This window comes from Lissotriton helveticus, chromosome 11 (assembly GCF_964261635.1).
Source record: "Lissotriton helveticus chromosome 11, aLisHel1.1, whole genome shotgun sequence".
NCBI lineage: Eukaryota > Metazoa > Chordata > Amphibia > Caudata > Salamandridae > Lissotriton > Lissotriton helveticus.
In genome coordinates this window covers 991,826,980-991,851,988 of record NC_136072.1, presented here as the reverse complement: position 1 = coordinate 991,851,988, position 25,009 = coordinate 991,826,980, and the positions used below count along the sequence as shown (strand labels likewise).

General features: G+C 44.2%; 1 protein-coding gene across 2 annotated transcripts in view; it reads right to left on the bottom strand.

Moving 5' to 3' along the window:
• TRPV4 (transient receptor potential cation channel subfamily V member 4) overlaps window positions 1-25,009 on the bottom strand; it is a 595,067-nt gene that overhangs the window by 320,549 nt on the left and 249,509 nt on the right. For both annotated transcript variants that reach the window (XM_078667355.1, XM_078667354.1), the window contains exons 3-4: window positions 20,082-20,254; window positions 880-1,032 (exon numbers count right to left, since the gene is read on the bottom strand). In XM_078667355.1, the coding sequence (XP_078523481.1) occupies window positions 880-1,032; window positions 20,082-20,254 (326 nt within the window). The remainder of the gene's footprint in view (window positions 1-879; window positions 1,033-20,081; window positions 20,255-25,009) is intronic.

The window sequence follows — 25,009 nt, the reverse complement described above, 5'->3', positions numbered from 1 at the left end:
CACATTGTTGACAACAACTTTAAAATAGGTCCTTTCTCTCAAGTGACAAACCTAGTTCAAAAGCCCTTCTTGTTTTTTTATTTTTAAATAACTGCGATTTATTTTTTTGAAATGGATATTTATTGTTCGGTACCTTTTTAAAGTTGCTCATATACAGTGTGTAAGTGTCATTGTAGCTACCTGTGATTTCAATGCTAGGTTAGATTTGTATGCTTTTATTCATTCTTGTATCCTTCACAAATTAGAAGAATAAAATGCATGGCAAAACTAAAATGCTAGTTGTTTAAAAACACAACTAGTACATATCAGTCATTTTAAAATATATATAGATCTCAATGATTAATACAAGTGTAAGATAGCCACATTTAGGTGGCAGCATTTTCTGTGGCATTTGCTGGCAAATTATTAAAAAAAAAATTTGTGAATCTTTGCACCAGCTAGCAAACGGCAGATATTTTGGATATGCCAACACTTGTGTTTTTTTCTTGGTTGGACATGTCTGAATTGGATTCTCTGCTTTAACATTAGTCTACTACGGTGGCTTATTCTTCATTCCGGTATATAGAGGCATTGGTAGTTTTTGCCTTATTAGATGTGGCTTGAATTGAAGCTGATACAGGCCAGAGGGGGAAACTAATGAAGGGCGATTAGAATGAAAGACAAGAGTCTATAGGTTAAAACTATGCAAAACCATTATCTACCTAGAATGGATTTATGTAACTGATTATTGAAAGGGTTTACCAACCATATACACAGTGTGAGGATAACACATGAAGAAAGACATTAACCGAAAAAGTCACAAGGAATCAGACTTTCTTCTTCTACATATTCACTCTGAAATTTTTTACCCGAAGTCAGATGAATAACTCCGAAACCTACCTCGATAGTAAACATCGCGGAACGGCGCGTTGATGAACTCCCGTAGGTTTCCTGTTTTTTCTGCAATGTCCATGAGCATGGGTATGGTGTCGTTCTTCCCTCCACTCAGGTTCATCAATGCTTTTGGCAAACATGTCTTTCCTGTTGAGGCCTCTGTGAAGAACAAACCATCAGTGAGACAACCAGTAGCCATTCTTATGAAGAAAACTACAAGCATACAAATGATGTATAAACTGCAGAAATACAAAATGCAAACATCTGTAAGCGTAATTAATGCTCTATTCTGGAAGTGAGGTGAGCAAATACCATAGTGCTAATAAAACTGACCATCTGAACTGTTACGTGTTAAAGGTTAATAACTAAATTCCTGATCCAATAACCAAAATAAGTTCTGTTATCAGCTTTTATGAAGGACTTCTAGCACAAATACGGCATTGTAGTGCTTTCTGAATGTAGGTGCCCTTTTCATACGGTTCTGGAATATCCATCAGTAATCGGCCGAGTGTGGTTGCTTGGTTGTGTTCGTGTAAAAGAGACATGTTAATGGTTCGTGTTGGTCGATGTCAAAGAGAAAATGATGTAGACCCTGCTCAAAGTCTTTGGAGCGTTTTTTGTGCATGGATGGGTGTGCTAAAGGCCATTTTCATTGAGCTAGGTGGTCCGTTATCAATGGATCATCATTTGCAGATTGTTTTCTAGAAAGCGCTCCCTACCAGGTAAATGGCTAAATTGTGATGTTGTGCACAAAAGGGTGTAGTACGTCATGTACGATAATACATATAAAAAGCGTTTGTGTGCTGCCTAGCATAGAACCCATTGCATGTGTCCTCCTTTCCAATCACATCACTGTGTCTGAGATCTGTTTGTAGATGGACACTACCCACCACACCGTGCGTGAATCACATTATTTGAAATGCTCCTTGTACAATAAAAATATTCTCTAGAAAGTGCTACACTGTTCCATGAAGTTAGGAGCATGATGTATCGCAGAACTAAAATAAAATGAATAAATACAACATATGGTTCAAATTTAGACCCTTTAAGCTACAGAAACAGCGACTACATCTCTCGTCTCATGCCCTATTATGGTGTAGAGTGTTTTAAAAAATATATATTGTTATTTAACAATCGCTCAAAACATCTTTGCACACACGATACAGAATGGTACACATAATTTTGATCCATTAATTCGAAATTCACAGGTTGGTTATTCCCTCATATATTCCACAGTTTTAAAGGCTGCTGGAATTTGAGGTTTACTCAACTCATTATGGTGTAGAACTGATCTGTACCCTGGAAGTATTTAATTGAAAAGTTAGTACGAGGGGTCTCCAACTGACCTGGTTACAACTGCAAGACAGAGGCAATTGGAGCCCCCTAGTTGTAGTCAATCTTAGCACCTTAAGCGCACGTATTGCGGAGGCCTTTAAAATAATTCTTTAATTTGAAAGGTCTTGTGTACTGAGAAACATTGCATGTTTTCATCACCTGCCTGCTTCACATGATTTTGTCTGGGGCATTGCTTTTACATGATGCATTCTTGAGCTTGATGGGAAAAATATTGCTTGCAGCAGTTATGCATAGTAGCAGTTCAACAACAGGTCCCCCCGCTGGTGTGCGGTCTTGTAAAGCTCTGGTGATTAGGAGGCGGAAGAAAACAAAGTCTCTCAAAAGGATTTAGGGTACCTTATTTAGAGTCTGGCAAATGCAGAGCATCCACCAGAAAGCAGTGGATGTCCCACTGCCCGTATCTGGAATACGATTGACATCAATGCACTCTTAAACCGGTGGACGGACTTCTGCCTCTTTTTGGCAGATGTTCCTTATCGACCTAACTCCAAATAAGACCCTTTGTCACATAATTCATGTATGAAAGTTAAAACATGTGATGCCGATGGATGAGGATTCATGCACAGGAGTGGTAGGAGATACTTCCGTCTTACAGCTTAAACCGCATATTTATCCCTAATAAAGGATTAGAACAGTGGCAGTGCGTCCATTGGGGTGTTGCCCCACTAATGCCACAACCCCATTCCTCGTTTCAACAAATTACAAACAAATAACAAATTCTTCGTTCTACTACTTCTGACGCTAATTCTAATCAGGACTCCTGATTGGGATTAGCGTCAGAAGTAGAATGAGGGACGCTGAAGGGGGAGGGCTGCAACAGTACTCAGGGTTTGAGTGACAGCGCACTAGACAGCAATAGTGCGCATGTTCGGTTTTGGGCTCGTCATTTTTATGATCAGCCTGAACATGCGCACCAGCCTTCCCCTTAGGAGAGCGAGGATTGCTTCATGCCGCAGCCCCTGGTTTCCTAATGGGCGGGGAGTATCCCTGCTCAAGCCAATCCTGGCGCTGCTGGAGCAGCGTCTGGTTTGGCTGAGAGGGGTTGCCAGCCAATCCAGTGACACAGAAGAGTTGACGTTGAAGGCACCAACGCGGGACCCCTGCCCAGCAGCAGAGGCGGCGTGGGTCAGGTAAGTTTTTTTTTTTTACTTTATTTTTTTAAACCTCTGACTATGTGGGCCAGTATGTGTGTGGGCATCCAAAGGGAGGGGAGAAGGGGCGAGAAAGGCACTGAGAGGAAGCCGCTCAGCCAGCAAAGTCCACTTGATAAGCATAGCTTCAGAGCGCACACCTCTGGGGCTACAGCGCCTTTGGGCGCATGGGAAGAAGGGTGCAGCTCTTGTACATTTTCCTGTGACAGAGAGCAGGAAGGCACCTCCCAGGCGCTTCAGGTGAGTTCTTCGAGGTGGGGCTCAGGGCGCACGAGAAGTGTGCACTTCATCTCCTTTCACTAATGCGGTTCATGTCCAGTCAAAGTCTGGCCAAGAGCAGAACAAGAAGAGAAGCCTGTGCTTCTGGAAGGCTGTCAGGGCTGAGCAGAGACAATCGCAAGAAAGGATGGATGTCTCTGTCCCAGCGCTGCGGCCTTCAGTGGGCCCGTGACCTTCTAGGAAGTCTCTCGCTTTCTTAACCGGTTTGTGTCCAAGTGACCGTTGTGGCCTCGCTTAAAGTGGGGTAAAACTGGGGAGGCATAAGCTTTTGGCACTGCCTCAGATTTACGATTTCTCGTAAATCTGGGGCAGTGTCAAAAGGCCATGGATGTTGCTGGGAACGCCCCCAGCAACACCCATTGCACGCCCCTTTAACGCCAAACACTGCATTAAAGGGACTGATATTTATCAGGCAGCATTAAGCCAAAAAAAGTGGCTTAGTGCTGCCTGATAAATATCACGCAGGCTTCTGTGCCATGGAAGGTCCCAAAAAGTGACATTCCGATGGTGCAAGGGGCCTCATAAAAATTGAATTTTGTGGAAATTGAAAACAAATGGAAATCCTGCGTCTCAGTCTTTGCTTGGAGTAACTATGGATGTAAAGAGGGTGTTGTGTTCCGTGAAAATGTGCGAGCTCATCCATCGGTTTTACTTGTTCTGATTCTGTGGTGAAATCGCTTGATGCCGGGCTATGGCCAGCTCTGTTCCACTCAGATTAACGTGAATAATATTGGTTATTCAACGTAACTAAGTAGTGTTTCGGGGGCAAACAACTTTTTCACCAGTTGTGCTGTTTCCTTACCTACTTTGGGAAAGCACTTAAGGGTGTTGCTGTTGATGTGGGCCTGAATTGCTCACAATAGGTGCCTGCTTTAGCACAGATCTGGCCTTTATGTGCTGTAATGTGCATTCATGTATTTGGCAGTCCCGGATTTTCAAAGAAACCATTTTTTGTTCTCGATGACGTTGACATTTAACCTTGTTTTAGTTTCTTTGCCTTACCTTTGGTGGCTCAGTTAAATCTGATGCATGAATGTTATATGTTAAGATAGTGATACATGAATGTCACCATATCGAATCTTTAGTTTTGATGGAGAAATGACTGAACACTGAAGATGTCATTGTCAAATACTGACAGTAAGAATGCATTCAACGAGATTGGTACCGGTAAACATCATGTAAAATGGATTAAGTGCTACCCTGAATCAATGACGCACAATTGTTGTAATTGTCTGTGTTGTTAGGAGGCATTCAGGAGGCTGAGTGTCTGACTATTTGTGTGCATTATAATCCTATTATAAGATCCGTTTGGGTGTCTCTGCTTTACAGTTTCAAGACTGAGATGGTCTGCTTGTTAGTTGTGTATTTGTGTGTCTACTTGTCAATTCCCAGTAGAGAGGTGTGTGTACACCTGTGAGTGAGCATGGGTCTCTGTGAGGCTGGGTGAAGGTACAAGAGCAAAGCTGTGTGAAGTGAGGGGAGGTGGAGTGACCGATCTATGTTTAGTAGGTCTTTATTAGCCTTCCTGCTTCCTCAAATTTGCTTGAAAATGCACCGTTTGTCCACTCTTATTTCAAAATGTTCTTAGGGGGAGAACCCCCCAAACCCCTAAAGGGTAATTCGGGCTCGCTAGCTTCGCTCGCTGGCCACACTGCAGTACGCCATAAATGTTACACACCACCACGTTCAAATGTCACCAGCTGCCACTGCATTAGAAATGAAACATGTTTACTTTGATGTTTTGTGTTTTTTCAAACATCCTTCAGACAAGGCTAGAAATCCTTAAAGTAGGAGTTAAGTAGAAGGGGCCATCTCTTAATCATCTGTTTATAGAGAGTAGCATTTGGTTTAAATGCAAATCTACAGACAGAGGTTATCCCTCGTCAAGGTGTCAGGAAGCTGGGAATGGATACTGCAAAGCAGAGGGCAAGGGAAAACACAAAAAGGATGAACAGATGGCACAGTAAACAAAAGAATAGTCATAAAGACATGCTGAAAACCCAGATGATGTGTGAGGAAATTATCTTTTTTTACCACACGGGCCTCATTTTATTGTCTCCTCATCACGAAGATTCTCCATGTAACCGTTGGTAGATGGACCCTCTCAACTGCCATACCCGGAGTCAGGGAGTCCACTTGGAAAGGGCTCAGGTGCATTTTGATTATCCAGATTTTTAAACAATCTATGAGACTAGTTTTTTGTACTTCATCTTCTCTACATTATATTTCAAATAATGTTTATGAATTTGTGTAAAGAAAAAAATATTTTTAGCACCCAGGGCCGGACTGGCCGTAGCAGGCATCAGGCGTTTCCCCATGAGGCTGGAAGGGTAGGGCCGGATTTGTTACTGGGGCCGGTTTTGCAGCAGTGTTGCAAAATTGGCCCCAAGTAACAAAAGCAGCAGTGCTTCACACTTGCACGCTCTGACATCCCCCTCGGGGCTGGTGCGACAAAATTGCCACGGCTGCCCTGGGTTCCCAGTTCGGCCCAGTTTGCACCCACTATTCCCCCTCAGCGTTCCTCTTGATATGTGTGGCAAAACACAAAGAGTCAAGAACTCTGTCGCTATCATTTTGCACTTCTTTACTGTGGTACTACTATAGTATGGACCTAACCCGGGATTGCAGTGTTGCAGGTTTCATAGAAATAGCAAGGAATACTGTGTGAGACATTCTTATTACATAAGAATGAATAGATGTTTATACAGTACTGGCAAGAATGGACGTTTGGGTTGCAAAAAGAAGTACACCAGTTATGCATGTCTACAAAATAAAGTAATTCTATTTCAAGAGAGTCAAGGTCAGATAAACAAACTGTTCAGTGGTAGGGTAGGTGTTGAGGAACAGGTGCTTTACTTTTTTCTTATAACATTGCAGCTTGGTTTAGATACCACACACGTGCATATCTTTATCGGAGGTTTTCAGGTATGAAGGAAAGCATTGCTAAAGTTATTACCACCTCCCCTTGTGGAGACATCCGTCATAAAGACTGGAGGCCGGTCATCCTCTGCAAGAATAATGTAATACGTCTGTTAAATGCGTACAGAATATTTCTTTAATTATACGTGGTATATCTCCCTCAATCTATATTTTTACATTATAAACCCTATCTGGAGGATTTACACGTCCATCTGTAGTTTCAACTTGCCTAACTTTTTCAGTTGAAATCACCACCTGAAGCTCGCAGATAGACTGGCGCACAATCATCACTTCTGCTACACTGTCCCGAAGGGCTGTCGTCCAAGTTCCATTTCGCAGAAGTATCCATAGTTTGCAGGACATGCTTTTTAGCTATTCTTGCTATTTTTTCTTTTTAAAGGGAGTCTTGGAGTCCAAATATTTCTCTTCCTTCATTAACTAACCTCAGCTTCATTTCTTGATTCACTTTTCTGCTTGCTATAGTCTTCTTTTCTTCGATTCTCGGTCCATCCACAACTTCCTGCCCTTTTACTGTCAGATTCCTGAAAAGCAATACTGATAGCAATTTGGCTCCTTAATTTTGTCATGGTTCCTCAAGATGTAACCATCCAGCTGAATTCTTAGGTGGACGAGATTCAGTCCATTTCTTCAGTTTGACTCTTGGCTTCTTTTTAATTTCTAGTATGATTTTTTCCCTTACCAGTACCCTAAATCACACTTTCAGCTTTGAGATGTAGTTTGACAGCTTATGATCACAGAGTGTCATGGGCCACACATATGTATATGTTACAGAAATTATGTTAGATGTCTCCTGATCTTGTAAAGGAACTGCTGTAAATCTCGGACGTATAGCCAGAACAACTGTGTATCCGCAAATGTTAGTCTGAATGATTGAGAAAACAGTTTTAATTCTCCAAATAATTACATTCCCAGATCTAGAGCCGGTGCAGCTCTGAGCACATTTTGTTCATGCTTTAACACATTTGATAACGCCGCAAGTTAGTGTGTTTAATATAGATGCACACAAATGTGCTTCTCCAAGTGTTGCATCTCTACAGGTTGCATCAACCCAAGGGGAAGTGATATAGTCAGAATTCTATGCTTACCGTGAGGTGCCGAGTGAAGATACACCACTTTCAACTGGCTGGTCTAGAATGCAAACCAAAAGGCAATCTTGGCAAGCTTTACGGGCACTCTGCTCACAATAGCGCTTATAGTCTCTGTACTGATCGCCTGTATGTATGGCAACCTGTGCCTGGGGTGAAGGTCCTGCTGGAACTGCTCTGCCTACTAATGTCTGCGGTATAAATTATGTGAACCTCCTGTATGAGGCTACTGATTTAATAAAGCTTCTACTTCCATAACCTGTAGGTTTCCTGAAATAGGAAAAGGCGTATACCCAGTAAATACATGGCATGTGACCTTATCATTACTTAAGGGATCCAAATTTGGGGTGGTGCAAGTGTGTTGCAATTGATGATCACACAAGTTTAGGTGTTCTTGGTAGGTCAGAGGACCTCCAAGTCATGATATGCTTGGTATTGCGGAGGAACGGCTGCAGCTTTGTATGTGTGAAAATACCCAATATTGGCAGCTAGAGGATCAAACTCCACCCATCAGTAAATAATTTGAGAATGTGCTTGTATAGCAAAGGTAAATGGAAACATGCATTGGGGATACCTCTGTATTTAAGATGCGTTACTGCAGGCTTGTAATTTACTCTTATCGCAACAGGAGCTGTCATTTTTAATGAACGGAGTAGATAATCATAAGATACAAAATTTAAAAGCCACCGAATGGGGAAATGCACTTTTATGAGGCAATGTTGACAAACCTCAAATAAACAAGGCTTTTCTATTTAACAAGGAGGGAATCTATATCGCAACAAACATCGCCCTATATTTATAATAATTGTTGTTGTGAGTGGTTTTCATCAAAATATACTCAAGAATTTAGATAATCAAGTGCCTCGCGTTGCATGTCAATTGTCACAAACTGCCTCCCTCTGAGCCTCAGTGGTCAGATTTCTAACATCCTGGTGCAAGGACTCAGTCCAATGCACCAATATGAATAAGAAATTCAGTTGTACTGCAACCCATACACAACACATGAAGCTAAGAAGTGTTTTCTGGGCATGATTAGTCCCACTAGATGTGTTCAGGGAAACAGTGGAGCTCCAAACGGTCTTCTCTAAATGAATAACACACTCAAGATAGCACTAAGAAACCAGAGATAAACTTTTAACTCAAACCTAGTGCATAAATATAACCGGTGACCGCACAGAATAAAAAGATATATGTAGTAATGAATGTCATGGCAAGTGAAAACAATATCAACATTCCGAACACAGTAAGTTCCTAGCATCCTAACACCCTATTGCTACTTCTAATCAGTATGCTAAATGTTAGCAGAAGCAGAAAATAGCACGCCTATAAATCGGGTTTCATTAATATATTCTATATCACAGCTCTTGCCTGGGAATGATCAGCAGTACAAGGCTGAAGGCCACTTCCCTGCAACTCTCCTGGAGCAGCTCCGACTGTCACTGGTTGTCACTGCAAACCAACGTGACCTCTAGTGTGACAGTGCTAGCGGGAAGCTCGTCAAATTAATGGCCAGATACCTTGGATTTTATATTCTCTGTTTGCCAATTTTATCTGATATTTGTAAAATAATACAGTACTTGCAGACACCGAAGCATCAACATGAATACACAAATATGGTGATAAATGTGTCATCCCTATAGATACTATGCTCCTACAACTAAAACAATAAAAATATGTCAGCGTCCACTGTAAGTGTCAATGATGTTACGGCAAAGCCCATATCAAAAACAATAACTAAATATGTCAGCTTAAATCGGAGTCAGACGTGATAACACTTCTGCATGTGTTAAAAATTCACACTTTCTATTAGAAGAATAAAAGAATCGGCATATAGACACACGATAAAAATATTCACAAAAAAATAAAATAACCGAAAATGCACAACAAACCAAAAAAAGAGCGGAGACGAAAGGGGACGAGTCTTTACAATATTTTTGTAATATTTGAAAAATTCATGAAGAAAGTAAAGGGAGAAAAAGGAAGAGAAGCAACAGGGGGAGAAGTGTAGCAGTTAACTGCATACAAGAACACGTTAGGCTTAGATCGGTTTTAGACAATCAACTCTTGGCGTAAATGTGATCATTTAAACCACACATAATTCTGAATTAAAAGGTGCAGTAAATTTAACTGAGTGCATGTGCTACCTGCCCACAAATGCAAACACGCTGCATGACTGGGTAAGAGAAAGAGAAATAACGTAGATTGGTTTCTCTATCAGAGTCCAACATTTATTACCTCAAGATTTCGATACAGTCAGGGTAGAATTTCTTTTTCTTTAATGTCTTTAGCAATCTTTCTATGTCCTGTAATCGGATGATAAGCAATCATCCTCGCTGGTCTGGAAATACTGGGTCAAAGAGATCCGCAAGAGAAATATTCCCCATTTCCTGATCGACAGCATTTAACGGACCAGTGACTGGCCAGTGGGAAATTGTTTGAAGAGTTGATGTTTGAAGAGTTGATGTCAATTCAAATGAAGAAATAATACCTGACTCAAACTTGGACATAAATGAAGTGGCATTAAAACACTCAAGTGTTTGGAGGACATGGAGCCTTCAGATCAATCTATCAAGGTGTAGGCAAATGTGAATGGTACTGTTGGAGACACAGGAGTCATCAGACATTATAAAGTAGATGTCATTGGGAGAAAGAGAAATCAGAAGTCCACATTAACCACAAGATGCATCTATTTTGTGTTCATCACGCTGCAGCTCATCCAACCCACTGAACATCTGTATAGGTCACCTTCACCTCAACCCCCAACAGAGCCAAAAACCTAATCCACTTACTGCACATATCTAAATTGTCTAGTGATGTTGCCTTTCTGTGCATCTCCCCTGTACTCGCTGAGCCTCAGAGAAAGTTCTCAATTATTCCATCCCAGGGTTCCAGATGGAGATTAGTTACATTTAGGAGTACAGTTTTTACACCATCCGGGGTTGCAGTAAAATACTCTGTCATCTTGATGGTGTAACCACACTCTTAATTTAAAGATATCTGCCACATCAGTGGACATCCAACCATTGGTAGGAACCACTATTACAGCAGATGCTGTCAATGAATTGAAAGTATGCTGCACAGCTCAGTCAAAATGCAGAATTTTCTTTTTGAGAATAAAAAAAGCAATGAAACCTGTCGCCAATGGAGTTTTCCCCAAAGACAACGGGGTCATAAAAGTTATTTTACTTTCTCTTACTGCGAAGTTTTGGGTGATGGTATGTGAAAGTAAAACTGACCATTTGTCCGTCCACTCTCAATTGGATGGGCAGACAAATGGGAATACCTCAGACGACCCTTAGTCCATCGGATGAGTATGTCGGTGACTGAGATGGAGTAGTTTCATTTGCTCACGTATATAAGTGCTCACAAACTCTAAACGAGACAGGCACAGCTTCAGTTTGACAGAGGGGGTATTCTGTCTGCCAAACTCTAAATCATGCCCTAACTCTTTGACTGAAAAGTCAAAGGCTCATCATCCACAAATGTTTAGGTGACAAAAAAATCGAATCCATGGCTTTTGAATGACTAGAAAGTCGAACTTGAACCACAAGAAAGGTCCTCGTTTTTAACAGCTACACTTACGTTAGATTGTGTATTTGCCGTGGAAACACTTCTATAGTATATTTGTAAAATACAAAATAATAGGTATTTGTAATTAAGTTTTGCTTTGTTAATTCAGACTTATATCCCCATCTAGAGGATTCTTGAAAGGTTTTATAGTTTTCCAGCAGGGTATATTTTTCTACGTACACTTTTTAATTTAGCATTTTAACTTTGTTTGTATACTTGTACTACACTGTACTAATTATGATGATGATGTAATTTTGTATACTGTATGGGTTTACTGATAAAACTGTAGATTTTAATATTAACAACAATATAATAACAACAATAATTTTCCTATTTCTAGCACATTATTACTTTAGTAATCCCATTCAAACTGAGGTTTATAAGGTCGAATATATATATGTGCCTGTCTAAAATGATGAGGCAAACTGCAGTGATGACCAGGAGTAGGCACACCGGAATGAGTGTAGTGCAGGTTGATGCAAAGGAACGCCAACATCGTGCAGTACTCCCAAATAACCACAAACAACATAGTGCCTCCATGATGATTAGACAGTCCAGTAACTGCATAATCAATACTACTGTTAAGACAGGAATGTCCCCTGCATGGTAAACAGGAACGTATCCTGGAAAGAGTATACATGTGAAACTGATATCTTGACTTTTCTTTAGCCCTGGCATTGTTCTAATCTAGCGTGTGTGCACAGATCTTGGCCTATCCAGGGTAATATGAGGTCCAGAACCTGTTCTGTGACCTGGATGGACACAAGGTATACACTAGTAATGAGCGCCAGGCTGTTGTCCGTATCCAAGGTTTGTCACATAACTCAGTGGTGGCAGACTACTCGGTTACTGTCTTTAGTAATACCAGATTTGTTTTAGATCTCACCTAACAAACAGTGCGAGTTGTCTGGTTGTGAAAGACCAACTGTTAATATTCTGTGGGTTTACATCCCACCCATTTCTTTTCATTGGTTGGCTTTGTTGTAACTATCATTTGCTTACTTCTTACAGGATGATTAGCCATCCTCTTCATGTGTTTGGCCCTCTCCTAGAGCATATCCTCTTTACAATCTTTTTGATTGGCTGACTTGTCTCCTTCCACTGCTCACATTTAGGGAACTACTCTTTTCTTTTTTATTCAACATTGAAGGAGAGTGCATATATTTGCTAGTTCTATTCCCTGTGGGCTGCTAGTCCCACTTAAAAATACCGCCCCAAGCTGTGTTGCTCCACACCCCTCCCAGCTGGCCTGTAAAAGCACATTGGCAAGGATTTGTTTGTTGGTGCATGGCTGAAGAGCAGACTTTAAGGGTTGTTTTTGTTTCATCTCCTGCATACCACATATTGCATGAAAGCACAAACTTTGTCACATAAATGTTTTTACGGAACTGGGAGAAGAGCCATTAGCTGCACTCACTTAGCTGGCGCCCGAGGAACAAGGTGTACTTATTGGAACACTGCTCCTGGAGGACCCTAAATCAGCTCTCTGGGATACTACAGAGGACCAAATGGCTGAATCTTGCAGAAAGTAAACCAGTCTTTGGAAAGTGCTTCTCTTTACATTCTGCAAAACGAGAAAAGAAGCCAGACAGATTTATTTTGCTACTTATGATTCCAAACAGCACATTACTTCTGGATGGTCATCTATTTTATTTTAGCTTTTCGTATTTTTAGAAAACATTTGAATACTTGAAATATGTCATCAAATAAACAGTCATCAGACAGTGAAACTGTACATACAAACAATGAAAAATGTGCAAGAATATATACAAGTGCTGTACAAATGATCAAAGATGGATACTATACAATGACACATGTAACACCAAACAATATTGAATCAAAGACCTAACGAAACTTAGAACATTGGAAACCAGTCCTTTCTATTAGGTACAAAGAGACAAGCGGACCTCTAATCACAGAGAACTGCCTGCCTGTCTGACTGAGCCAAAGATAGGGAAAAGCAAATTTACAGGGTTGCACAGCAAGGAATAACACTGTATAAATCTCAATCTTCCTTGCGGCACCCAAATTCTTTCTCCGAGGCTCAGAGTCAAAGCGTTTCGAACCTCAACGCTAGTAAGGGTTCTCCTCAGGACACGGACTGGGTGAAGCCTGAACTGTAAATAATAATTGTGAAGAAAACATGGTGTGAGTGTTGTACTGTGATGAACTGAACTCAAAACTCGGACTCATATCTCATATCTCAAAGGAAGAGAGAATAATACCTCTAAGTGACCGTTACGTGTCACTTGTAGTTCGAAATAGTGTGGGCGGGCCGGGATTTCAGTCAGGAGGATGTTGAAGACTAATTGGAACCCCCCTCAGCTATCGTGGTTCTGAAACCAGATGAGGAGGAAAATCAATACCACTGAATTCCACATAAATTAGTCCCTTAGCACGTAGTAAGTTAGGGGCCTACCTGTTTCGGAGGATTTGAAATGCACTGCTTGTCAGGACTGCGATTATGCTTGACAGAACTGGTAGTTTTGGGAGGAGGCGGGTCACCACTGGCGCTACTCTAAACGAATAAAGGATGAGGTATAGCGTTTGTAAACATGTTTGGCAAAACTGTGATTTCAACACGTATGGGACAGTTAGTAATTTGACGAAATCATTGGGGACTCGGTGTTTATAAAACTCACTGTTTCAGGAGACGCCCTGCGTCATGGCGCCGCATTCACTCTGATGTACTTTTTTTATTGAAGTTGGTGATTCTGGAATAATAAGAGAGCCAGGTATCAAGGACGGAGCCCATTCTAGCTTTTACCGCGCCACACAGCAGCGCACAGAGTCAGAGTCCGACTTACTTGCAGTACGGGCTGCCAAGATGATCAGTTTCCTGCATGCACGGGCGGCGTTCGGCATTCGGCGTGTGAACGCCGCGCGCGCATGAAGTTGGTTTAAAGGGGCCGATGCAGGTCACGTGTACCCGCAGGGTTTCTGGTACATATAGTGCCTATAAGTGCTGACTGCAAGTGGGGACATCCTTAGCAACTGACTAAAGGCAGCCCGGTTTTGCCATGTATACAGACGTATTGAAACTAATTGGAACAAGGCAGAACCAAACACGTACCGGACATTATTGCCACTGAAAAAGGGAGTTTCGGAGTGGGGGATGTCTCATACAGATCAAAGGTTGATTCTAGCATTGTTTCCAACAAAAAGGGGGAATATGGAGTGAAGGATGTCTCATGCAGATCAAAGGTTGCTTGATTCTGACAGGTCATTGAGACCTGAGTTCGCAGTATCGAATTTCAGTATAAGATACGCTTCCCTCTGTGAGAGGCGTAAATCTGGATAACCACCTCCCCCAACTTTGATAACAGAGAGCACAGTCCATTTCAATTCATCTGCCTTATGGTTCTTTTGCAAGTAGTGTGCCACTAGCGGAGCAGTAAGTATGTTGTTGGTAATTCGGGAACTGTGTTGGATTATTCTTTGTCTGACTTCTTGGGTAGTTTTGCCGATGTATACCTTTTGGCATGGGCAAGTGATGGCATAGACCACGTACTTGGTTTTGCAGTTCGTATCTTCATCATGCCGCCAGAATTTCTTGCCGTCCGTGAATAGCGAGCCTTCCACTGTAAGGTTACACACCGAGCAGGTGCCGCATTTTCTGTGTCCCTTGACTGGAGTTGCGCCGAAAAATGTACTCTGGGAATCGCGCTTCTTTTGTGGTCTTGTGGTGGTGATCAGCTGTCCTATGCTGCGGTTCTTTTTTAGTGCGAACAAAGGCGATCCCACGTCTGGGAGCACTTCTTCCACGAGATGCCACGCATTCCGAATGATTTTTTGTAGAGGGTGTGTGTGGGGTCCAAATGTGGATACACATACCATGCGTTGAGTTGGCAATCTAAGTCTTTTTTCGAGTAGATGCTCCCTAGGTGTCCATCTTGCCCTCTTCATCGAATGCTTGAGAAGCTTTCTCGGATAACCTCTCTCCTGTAGTTTTTTGACCAGGGCTTGACTGTGGATGTCGTAGTCTTGAATTCTCGAACAATTCCTCCTCACCCTGAGAAATTGTCCGTAGGGCAGGTTGTTCTTAAGGCTCCTGGGATGGTAACTTTTAAAGTGCAAGGCGTTGTTTTTATCAGTCTTTTTTTGGTATAGGGAGCAAGCAAGCCCCCTGAAGTGGCCTTGACTTCCACATCTAGGAACGGTAGCGATTTAGAGTTATGGGTAAGGCTGAACTTGATGTCCGGGCTGCGATTGTTCAGCCAGATGTGAAATGCCTCCAATGTTTCTGTTGATCCATTCCAAACGCACCAGACGTCATCTATATATCGCAGCCATTGCTGGATATGTGATTTGAATGGGTTGTTATTGTGAACAAACCTCTCCTCGTATTGCCCCATGTACAGGATCGCCATCTCAGGGGCAAACGGACAGCCCATCGCTGATCCTTTCACCTGTAGGAAGAAATCGCCCTCAAATGTAAAATAATTTCTTTTCAAAGCAAGTCCTGCAAATACCAGAATTAGCTCGGTTGGAACCCTGTGTGGTCGTGGCCTTTTTTCTAGATATATCTCAAGCACGTCGAGTCCGTCTTGCTGAGGGATTTGCGTATAAAGTGACACAACAACCATCGTCACCATCAGTTGTTTGGTCGGATCAAAATCTAATAGTTCCACTTTATTGATGAAGTCCATCGTGTCACGAAGATATGATGGCACTTGTACTACTAGAGGTTTAAGGAAGACATCGACAAACTGGGAAATAGGCTCCAGAACCGAGTCGCAGCCGGATACTATAGACCACCCAGGGGGTGTCATGGCGTCCTTGTGGACTTTGGGTAAGAAGTAAAGATTTATACAGTGTTATTCCTTGCTGTGCAACCCTGTAAATTTGCTTTTCCCTATCCTTGGCTCAGTCAGACAGGCAGGCAGTTCTCTGTGATTAGAGGTCCGCTTGTCTCTTTGTACCTAATAGAAAGGACTGGTTTCCAATGTTCTAAGTTTCGTTAGGTCTTTGATTCAATATTGTTTGGTGTTACATGTGTCATTGTATAGTATCCATCTTTGATCATTTGTACAGCACTTGTATATATTCTTGCACATTTTTCATTGTTTGTATGTACAGTTTCACTGTCTGATGACTGTTTATTTGATGACATATTTCAAGTATTCAAATGTTTTCTAAAAATACGAAAAGCTAAAATAAAATAGATGACCATCCAGAAGTAATGTGCTGTTTGGAATCATGAGTAGCAAAATAAATCTGTCTGGCTCCTTTTCTCGTTTTGCATAGTTCAGTGGTCCAAGCCAGTTCAGACACAGGACCCAAACCTTGGTATTTACCTTCTGTTGTGTTTCCAGCATAAAACACATTTGAAAAATAAAACATGCAAATAATAAAGAAGGAAGACATTGAATTCAAAGCAATGTACAATTTTGAGATACCATAAGAAATGTGTCTGCATTTCCTCCAGTATTTTGACATGTTTTCTTTTATATTTTAAACACTTCTTTATAGACAAATATTGGCACAGCCAACAGCTTGACACTCGTATTATAGAGGTAAGCCTCTTGCCAATGTTTGGTCTGTGTCAGTAGAAGGTGCAGTTTACTGATCTCTATTCTGTAAAGTTCCATTTTAATGTGAAATCCCTAGATCTTGCTCTGACATTCCGTTCGCATGTTGAGTGAGTGTATGTATGTGCAGTGAATGAGTAGTACACGTATAGAAGTAGCATTCTATTTGTGGTGACAATCTGAGGACTGGGACCGACATGGGCCACTATGGTTGGTATTGCATAATATAATTACAGCTTACATAGACACTGGAAGTGTACTGACTGCATTCCTGTGTCTGGGGGGTGGGGACTCGGAGAATAAAGAGCTTAAGGATGGAGAATGGGCTGATGATTAGTTCTTCATAAGCACTGAGATTTGGTAGATCGTGTGAGTGGAGGGTGGGACTACAGTTTGTTGTTCAAGTTGAGTTTGTAACAGACGGTGGATACACATCCATTGTCCACAAGGTGAGTATAAAAGTTGGATTCAAACCCCCCAACTAGTTCCAACTTTGATCTTCCTGATAAAGAAAGAGTGTGCTCCACAGAGCTATGTGACCAGGGTTGGTGTCTACATGTCTCCATGTACTGTCTCCCATAGGTAAGAGACATCACCTGAAGTCTGCAATTTGTTGGATCAGCAGAGTGTCTGCCTAGAGAGTAGAAGCCTTTCTGCCTGCTCAGAAAGGAAAAAGGGAAAGGACTACCCAGTAGGCGAATCCCAGCATGTTCCTGGAGTGTGGAACACCCAGAAGTAACTGAACACCTTCAGGGAGCAAAGTCGTTGTACACCCTAATCATGAGAGGTCCCCATCTTGCAGTGCAACTCTAGGCATGCGCTAAATGAAGTTATCAACTAGAACATCATAATGCCGCCCGGAAATTTAGCCTCTGGTCTGGTGGTACTGCTGGTTTTCAGAGGTGTGAGGTGTGCTCAACTTTGGTGCACATCTACCAAACATGAGCACCTGCTAACTGCCGTAGCTGAATGCTCACCTGCTTTGGCCTGGAGGTCACAGCAGCAGAAGTCAAGCACCTGATAAGCAGGTCTGATGTGGTGCTCAATAATCATGGCCAGGAGAATGGAGAAGCCGTCATTCGTGGTCCTGTGTCATTGACACAGAGAGTAAAGTCGCTGACCACACCGGCCAGCACGACAGATCCACAACACGATTGTGGAGGAAAGATGAGGCTGAGCTCATACAAACTGAATGACTATGCTTGACTGCCCCAAAAAGGAATCCTGCTGTTAGAACTGTAACCTTTGTTGTGACAAAAGTTTCGGCATCAAAACTATTGAACTGATCTAGGCACTAGCCTTTTGGTTAATTGATATTGATTTGCACCGGTGTCTAAACTAAGTCTATATTCGTAGCTTTGCTTAAGTGCCCACATACATTAGGAGCTTACTCGTGAGAGAGAGGTGGAAAGGGCACTGTTGATGGTAAACAAACTTCACTAGATCTAGTACGTGAGTTTGCAACCCTGTAACAAAACTGTCATTAATTTTGCTGCAAGATTAAATTTGTTTCTTTCACAAGACGATAAGCACTGGGCTGGACAATATGCCATTGTGTCTGGTTGACTAGATAGTCCTGAGCACTTGCCCTCCACATTATCTCCCTCAGAAGCCTTTGACTGCTCAGCCTCGCTGCATAGAGAGTCAAGTGAGGAAAAGGTGTTCTTGCCTCATTTTGAAGAGCCTTAGTAGGGTGGACATTTGGACACTAGAGGCAAACAATCTCAAGCACCTTGTTTGGGGACCAGTAGACCCGGTCTGCCCTATGCTCCCTCCCCCGACGGGGCGTGACATATATATTCCCAATAAGGCAGACTATGGAGAAAATCTATTTCAGGATTCCTTTTGGAGGAGGTGGGATGATATTTTCCGGATGAAGTCTGAAGTCAAGCAGTCTACATGCTCACATGGGGAAGTTGCATTTACACTAGCCAATACTAGCAGCAATATATATGCTCACCGGATACAGTTGTGAAATAAAGATAGCATCTGGATTCTGAAACCTCTTGCTCTAGGCTTCCCAGCCCAGGACTCTATAGCTTCCCTAATTTGGTATACCTCCCTGGACTAGGGAAATTGAATGGCACTGTGGTGCCTGGACAGTGCAGAGTGCAGGGTCTGTGGCTATAAAGTGAGATTTCATAGAACATACAGGTTATTTGTCTGCTGAGACTATTAAATTAGGATTCTATCTAAGGATGTCACCTCGCACACTACAGGAGGCACCCAAGACATACATATAGAATGGTCTAGTGCTCAAACCACAAGACGCACCCAAGGAGTCAGTGGCTATAGGTGCTGACCCAGCATCCTGCTAAATTACTGACCTCGTCCTGGAGTCCAGGATCCCATACCACCACTGGGTCATGGGCGAATCTATCTTTCAGTAATTAGGAAACCAGCCCAGAGACCATGATATATCACCTGAAGATGGGCCATGTTTACCCATTCTATTGTCAGGCTGCTCCCGGGTCCTGCACCAATGCCTAGAATTCACGCCATTTAACACCATAATGCTTCCTTCTTTAAGCACCTCCCCTACAAATGTGTCTTCTAAAAGGAACCCCTAGATCCTTCGCTTGTGACAAGTTTGCATGCACATATTTGCTTTACATAATATTCATAAATGCTGACCCTTTACAGCGCACACAGCAAATAAATTGTTCATTGCCACTTATGAAATATCACAAGATACAATGGTACTCATTTTATCAATCTCAGAGGAGAGGACAGCAATTTTTCTTTTCTATAAACTGAAACCCAGTTTAAGTAGCTATATAAAAAATGTACAGTAATAATTATAAAACTTGTTTTGATATAGCACTTAACACAGCTACTTCAAATGACTAAAAAAAAACACATGTGCTGTTATTACCCAATTTAATGGCGAATTTGATCGATCTGATTAATTTTAGCAAATACATAGAAATCATTTAAGTCAATGCTAATGTTGCAGTTTGAATCAATAACAATGCGGCGTAGCAGGGTATTCAATTAGATACGTTAAAGGTTTTGAATGGAAAAATACAAACTATAACACATAGCGAACCATGATTGTGTCACTGCTATAAGGTCGATAGTACTTTCAGAAATAGGTCATCCATGTCCTTTACAATAAAGCATAATTTTCTACCACTTAAACTTACCCCTCCTAAATACACACAGAGAAAGGAATGTTGCCCTTGTAAAAGTGTATCCCTGCTGCCAGAAGTGCGTTAACTATTTTGGAATTTCCTTCTATGCCTTTGCATATAGAGTCTCTGTGTTCCGTCTGCTCTGGGTAGCTCTCAACTCACCTCGAAAATCCTCATCAGTCAGGCGCTTCTTCTGAGTCAACAGGTAAGTAAGCAATCCGTCCAGGTCAGCCGTTGACCCTCGCGACACAACGTCAAAGAGGATGTGCCGGTTGAACACCTTGATGACCAGAGGTGGGTCCGGCGCTTGTGATTTGGGACTTTGGTTCTGTTTACTGTAAAAAGATGAGGGTTTTGTTAAATCAACTGACCAGGACACACTTCGAAAACACAAGCCATCTATCAGCCAAGAAGGCCTTCATTAGGGGACAGAGCATGCTAAATGTTGCTATTTATAGTTTATTTGTTTCGAAATGTTTATGTACGTTGTTGGACCTGATCTGACTCATCGTTCTGTATTCCAAACAATTTCATACTTTTCTAAAACACATAACAACCCTAAATCTCTACATTGACGCTGCAGCTTAGTGTACATAATATTACATCTTCTCTTCACCTTCTACCTTCTGGCGTTCACTCTCAAGACATATGTGGTGCAAACGGAAAATTCACAACCAATCTTTGTACAAATGTTTCCAAAGACGCATGTGCACAAACGAGGAATACTCCAGTGAGTGTACTTGCACAAAATAGAGGCATATTGATAGCACTCACTGAGGTAGCATCATCACATTCATCATTCACAAATGGAGACACTGTTGTCAGCTGCCCTGTGGCCCAAAGCACGTGTCACTATTTAATGGTGATCGACAGCCACACAATTGAATGCCGGGTGTAGTGAACACCTAGGTTGTGAAATTAAGCTGAGGTTTTGTCATGTATGAAGGCAGATTTTTGTAGCGCTGTGGGGGAGGCCTAACACGTGGTAAGTGACCACATAAATATTGACGCAGATACTAGATGGTAGTTAGCTGGAAAAGACCCCAAGCGGTCTTCCGCTTCTTTATTTATACCCCCGGCGCGAGCCCGCCCCGGGGTGTGCGTGCGTGCGTGGAGGTAAAAGATACAAAGTATGGGAGAGCCCGAGTGGCTCTCTACATCCCTCCTTTAATTTAGTTCTGATCACGCAGCAGATGCCGGACCACTGTTCATGGCGATGTCCACACAAAGTCTCTCATACGCAGGTTGGGTCTAGGATTGGGCCTTAGACTGTATCTTGGGTTTCTGGCACCAGTTGGCTCGGCAACCCCAGCTGGGGCTGCCTCGGTACCTTCTTCTGCGCCCGTTGCTATGGGTCGGCCCTGACCTGCGACAAGATTCTGTGACGTCGGCCTAGGTGGACTTGCCCCATGTTGCTGGACTGCTGTTGACCTGGTCGGGCTCCTGCCGAGGTCCAGGTCTTCATATTCTCCTTCTTCTATTCCTTCTTCAGGTCGTGAGCTTCCTGTCATCCCAGTGACTTTCTTGAAGCATGACACATTTCTCGTCACCGTGTGTCCATTTCGTTCCACTGTTACCATTGTCCCCTGGACCTTGTCCACTCTCCACACTTCTGACTCGTAGGGTGTGCGGAACTTCCAGCCCGGATGGCGGTCTTTGACGACTACCAGGTCTCCTTCTCTCAGGCCGGGTTCCTTGGCATGACGATGTTCACTCGCCTTCGCGTTGGTGTTCTGCCTTCTCGCTTGAATGGTTTCGGCATCTCTCTCTGCTGGCACCCACGTGCTGTCGGTCGGGATGCTGTCTCGAGGTGCCCGCTTGAAGAGCACATGTGCCGGAGCACATTTTGTCTTGGAGTGAGGCGTTTGTCTGTAGGCTCCCAGGAATTGGTCGAGGGCTATTTCCGGGTCATCCCCATTGTCCGACGCAATTCGAAGCGCTCTGTTCAGTGTTCGCATTAGGCGTTCGACTTCCCCATTGGCCTGTGGCCACAAAGGGGTGATTTTCCTGTGCTTGATTCGCAGGCTCTCCAGGTATAGCTGAAACTCTCTCCCTTGAAAAGGGGGTCCGTTGTCCGACTTGATTTTCTCCGGCAGCCCCATTGTTGCGAAGACGCGGCTCAATACTTTTCTGACTTGCGGGAATGCAGTGGAGGATATGACTTCAACTACTGGAAACTTTGAAAAGGAGTCGACCAGGACAAGCATATGTCTCCCGTCTGGAAAACTGCCAAAATCTATGCTGAGGTGTGTCCAGGGTGTCTGAGGTGCCTCCTCTGTGATCACCGGTGCTGGGGCCGGATCGCCGCCAGTGATGGTGCAGGCATGGCAGGCCGCCCGTATCATGGCATCTACTTGGCTGTCCATGGCAGGAAACCACACTTTGCTCCTGAGACGTGCTTTCGTCTTGGCCATGCCTTGATGTCCGATATGCGCCAGACTTAAAGCTCTTTGTTGGAGACCTTCCGGTACGACGATGAGGTGTCCTCTTAGGAGGATTCCTTCATCCCCCATGCTCAGTTCGTTGCGTATTTGCCACAGTTGCTGTCGTGCATGGCTCACCTCCGGCCGGAGGTTCGAGGCACCATCAAGGAAGTGGGCCCACCGATTTCCTTCCAGAGCCTGGCGAACTCTCACCAGTGTTTCGTCCGTGGCGGTAGCTTCGCCAATCTCTTTGAGTGACATGTTCTCCGGACAGGCCGCCTGTGAGATCATGTGGACAAACTCCTCAGCTTCTGTACCTTCGTCTTTGGGCGGATACTGGTTGACGACATCCGGGTGCCGGGATAGATAGTCAGCTGGGTTGTGGGCGCCTGGACGGAATACGATCTTGAAATGGTACCCTTGTAGTTGAACCGCCCAGCGTTCGATGCGCGGGGGCGCCAACCGGGATGATCCTGCAAAGAGGGCAGCAGCGGCTTGTGATCAGTTACCACCGTGAACTCTTGTCCGCAAAGGTATAGGTGGAAGTGTTGACACGCCCACTTGATGGCCAGGGCCTCTCTTTCAATTTGGGCATACCTAGTCTCGGTGTCCGACAGTGCTTTGCTAGCGTATGCAACTGGTTTCCACTCTTCAGGTCCATACTCTTGCAGGAGGACTGCTCCCAGCCCCACGGGACTGGCGTCAACAATTAGCTCAGTCTTGCGTCGTGGTTGGAAGTAGGCCATGGTGGTGTCCTCGAGAAGGCTGGCCTTGACTGCTTGGAAGGCTTTGTTTGCTGATCCTGTCCAGTCCCACTTCTGATCAGCTCTGGTGAGGGCTCTGAGGGGCTCTGCGATCGCGGCCAAGTTGGGTATGAACCGACCACAGTAAGTGGCCATGCCTAGGAAACTGCGCACTTCTGTGGGGTTCCTTGGAGTGCTGGCCGCCTTGATTGCCTCCGCTTTCTTGGGGTCTACCTTCAGACCTTCCCGCATGAAAACATACCCAAAAAAGTCAATGGTCTCCTGGTAGAAGGAGCACTTGGCCCGATGCAGAGTTAACCCACTGTCTGCGAGTCTTTGGAGAGTTGCTCTCAGGTTGGTGTGATGTTCCTCCAGGGTCGCCGAGTACACCAAGATATCATCGCTAAGGTTGATCACCCCCTTCAGTCCTGATAATACCTCACGAATGGCATTTTGGAAGACCTCTGCCGCGGAGGATACGCCGAAGCTGAGTCGGGTGTAGCGTCTCAACCCCACGTGGGTCGAGAAAGTGGTGATGTATCTGCTGGTTGGCTCCAATTCCAGCTGGTGGTAGCCCGAGTTGAGGTCCAATTTTGAAAACCACTTTGCTCCGTTGAGGTCCGCGACAATATCATCCATGGTGGGGGTGATGTGCCGTTCTCGTTTGACTGCGGTGTTAGGCCGCCTCATGTCCACACACAGTCGGATCGCCCCTGGCTGTTTCGGCTTTGGTGCGACTACCAATGGGGAGACCCAGGGTGTCGGGCCCGACACCTTCTCAATTACTCCCAGATCTTCAAGCTTCCGGAGCTCCTCCTCGACTTGTGGCCTTAGGTTGAAAGGCACCCTCCGGTGGCGGAGCGCCATGGGTTTGACTGACGTGTCTATATGCAATTTAAACTTCCGCCCTTTAAGTTTCCCTAGGCCCTTGAACAGCTCCGGGAAGTCCTTTAGCATAAAGTCTGCGTGCGCCTGATGCACTTGATTGGCGAAGAACACCAGGCCAAGGTCCTCTGCTGTGTGACAGCTTAGAAGCGTACCTTTCTTTCCTTCAGTGATGTGGAACTTGGTTTCAGTGGAGTACTCGCCGTTAACTACCGTTGCTTGAATCATCCCTCTTAGCGGGAGTGGCTCAGTGCCCCCGTACGTGTAGATCCTTGCTGCGGAGGGCGTCAAGAGGGCTTTCGGAGACATCATCTCGTATTGGTCTGAATCCATGACGTTCACGGATGCCCCCGTGTCGATCAGGGCTTTGACTTCGGTGCCGTCTACTGCAATAGAACACATGGGCGGCGGCCTTCTTCTTGTGGACGCTCTGCTCACGTAAGAGATGACATACACCTCGTCATCTTCGTCATCCTCATACCTCGGCCGTCTTTCCTGGGCCTGGTGGTCTGGAGGGGCGGTTCTTGGTCGAGGGACAGCCGTCGGATGTGCTGCGTCACTGCTCTGGCACGCGGTCCAGCTGACCGGAATTTTCCTCCTCGACAGACAGCGGCAAAGTGGTTCATGCGCCCGCATTTGAGGCACGTCTTTCCTTTCGCGCCACAGGTGGCAGTGGCTGGGTGATCCGCTCCGCAATATCCGCACTGGCTTCCTCTCGGCGGGGCATTCCGTTGTCGCGTTGGCGGGAATATTCCCTGTATGGCATCAATCCTTTCTTCCTTGATCGGCGTCATCTTCACCGCAGGTGGGGCAATCACTGGCGTGCGTAACGCGGCCTCCATCTCTTCCGCCCTGGCATCAGACAGCTCGTGCGACCTGGCTAGGATTAGTATCTCATCAAGCGATATGCCCGGTTGTCTGAGGATCAGCTTTCTGAGCAGTTTTGACCTGCACCCCACGATGATCTGGTCTCTTATTTCTTCCCGGGGGTTGGTGAACGGGCACGTGCTCGCAAGCCGGCGAAGCCGGGCATAGTACA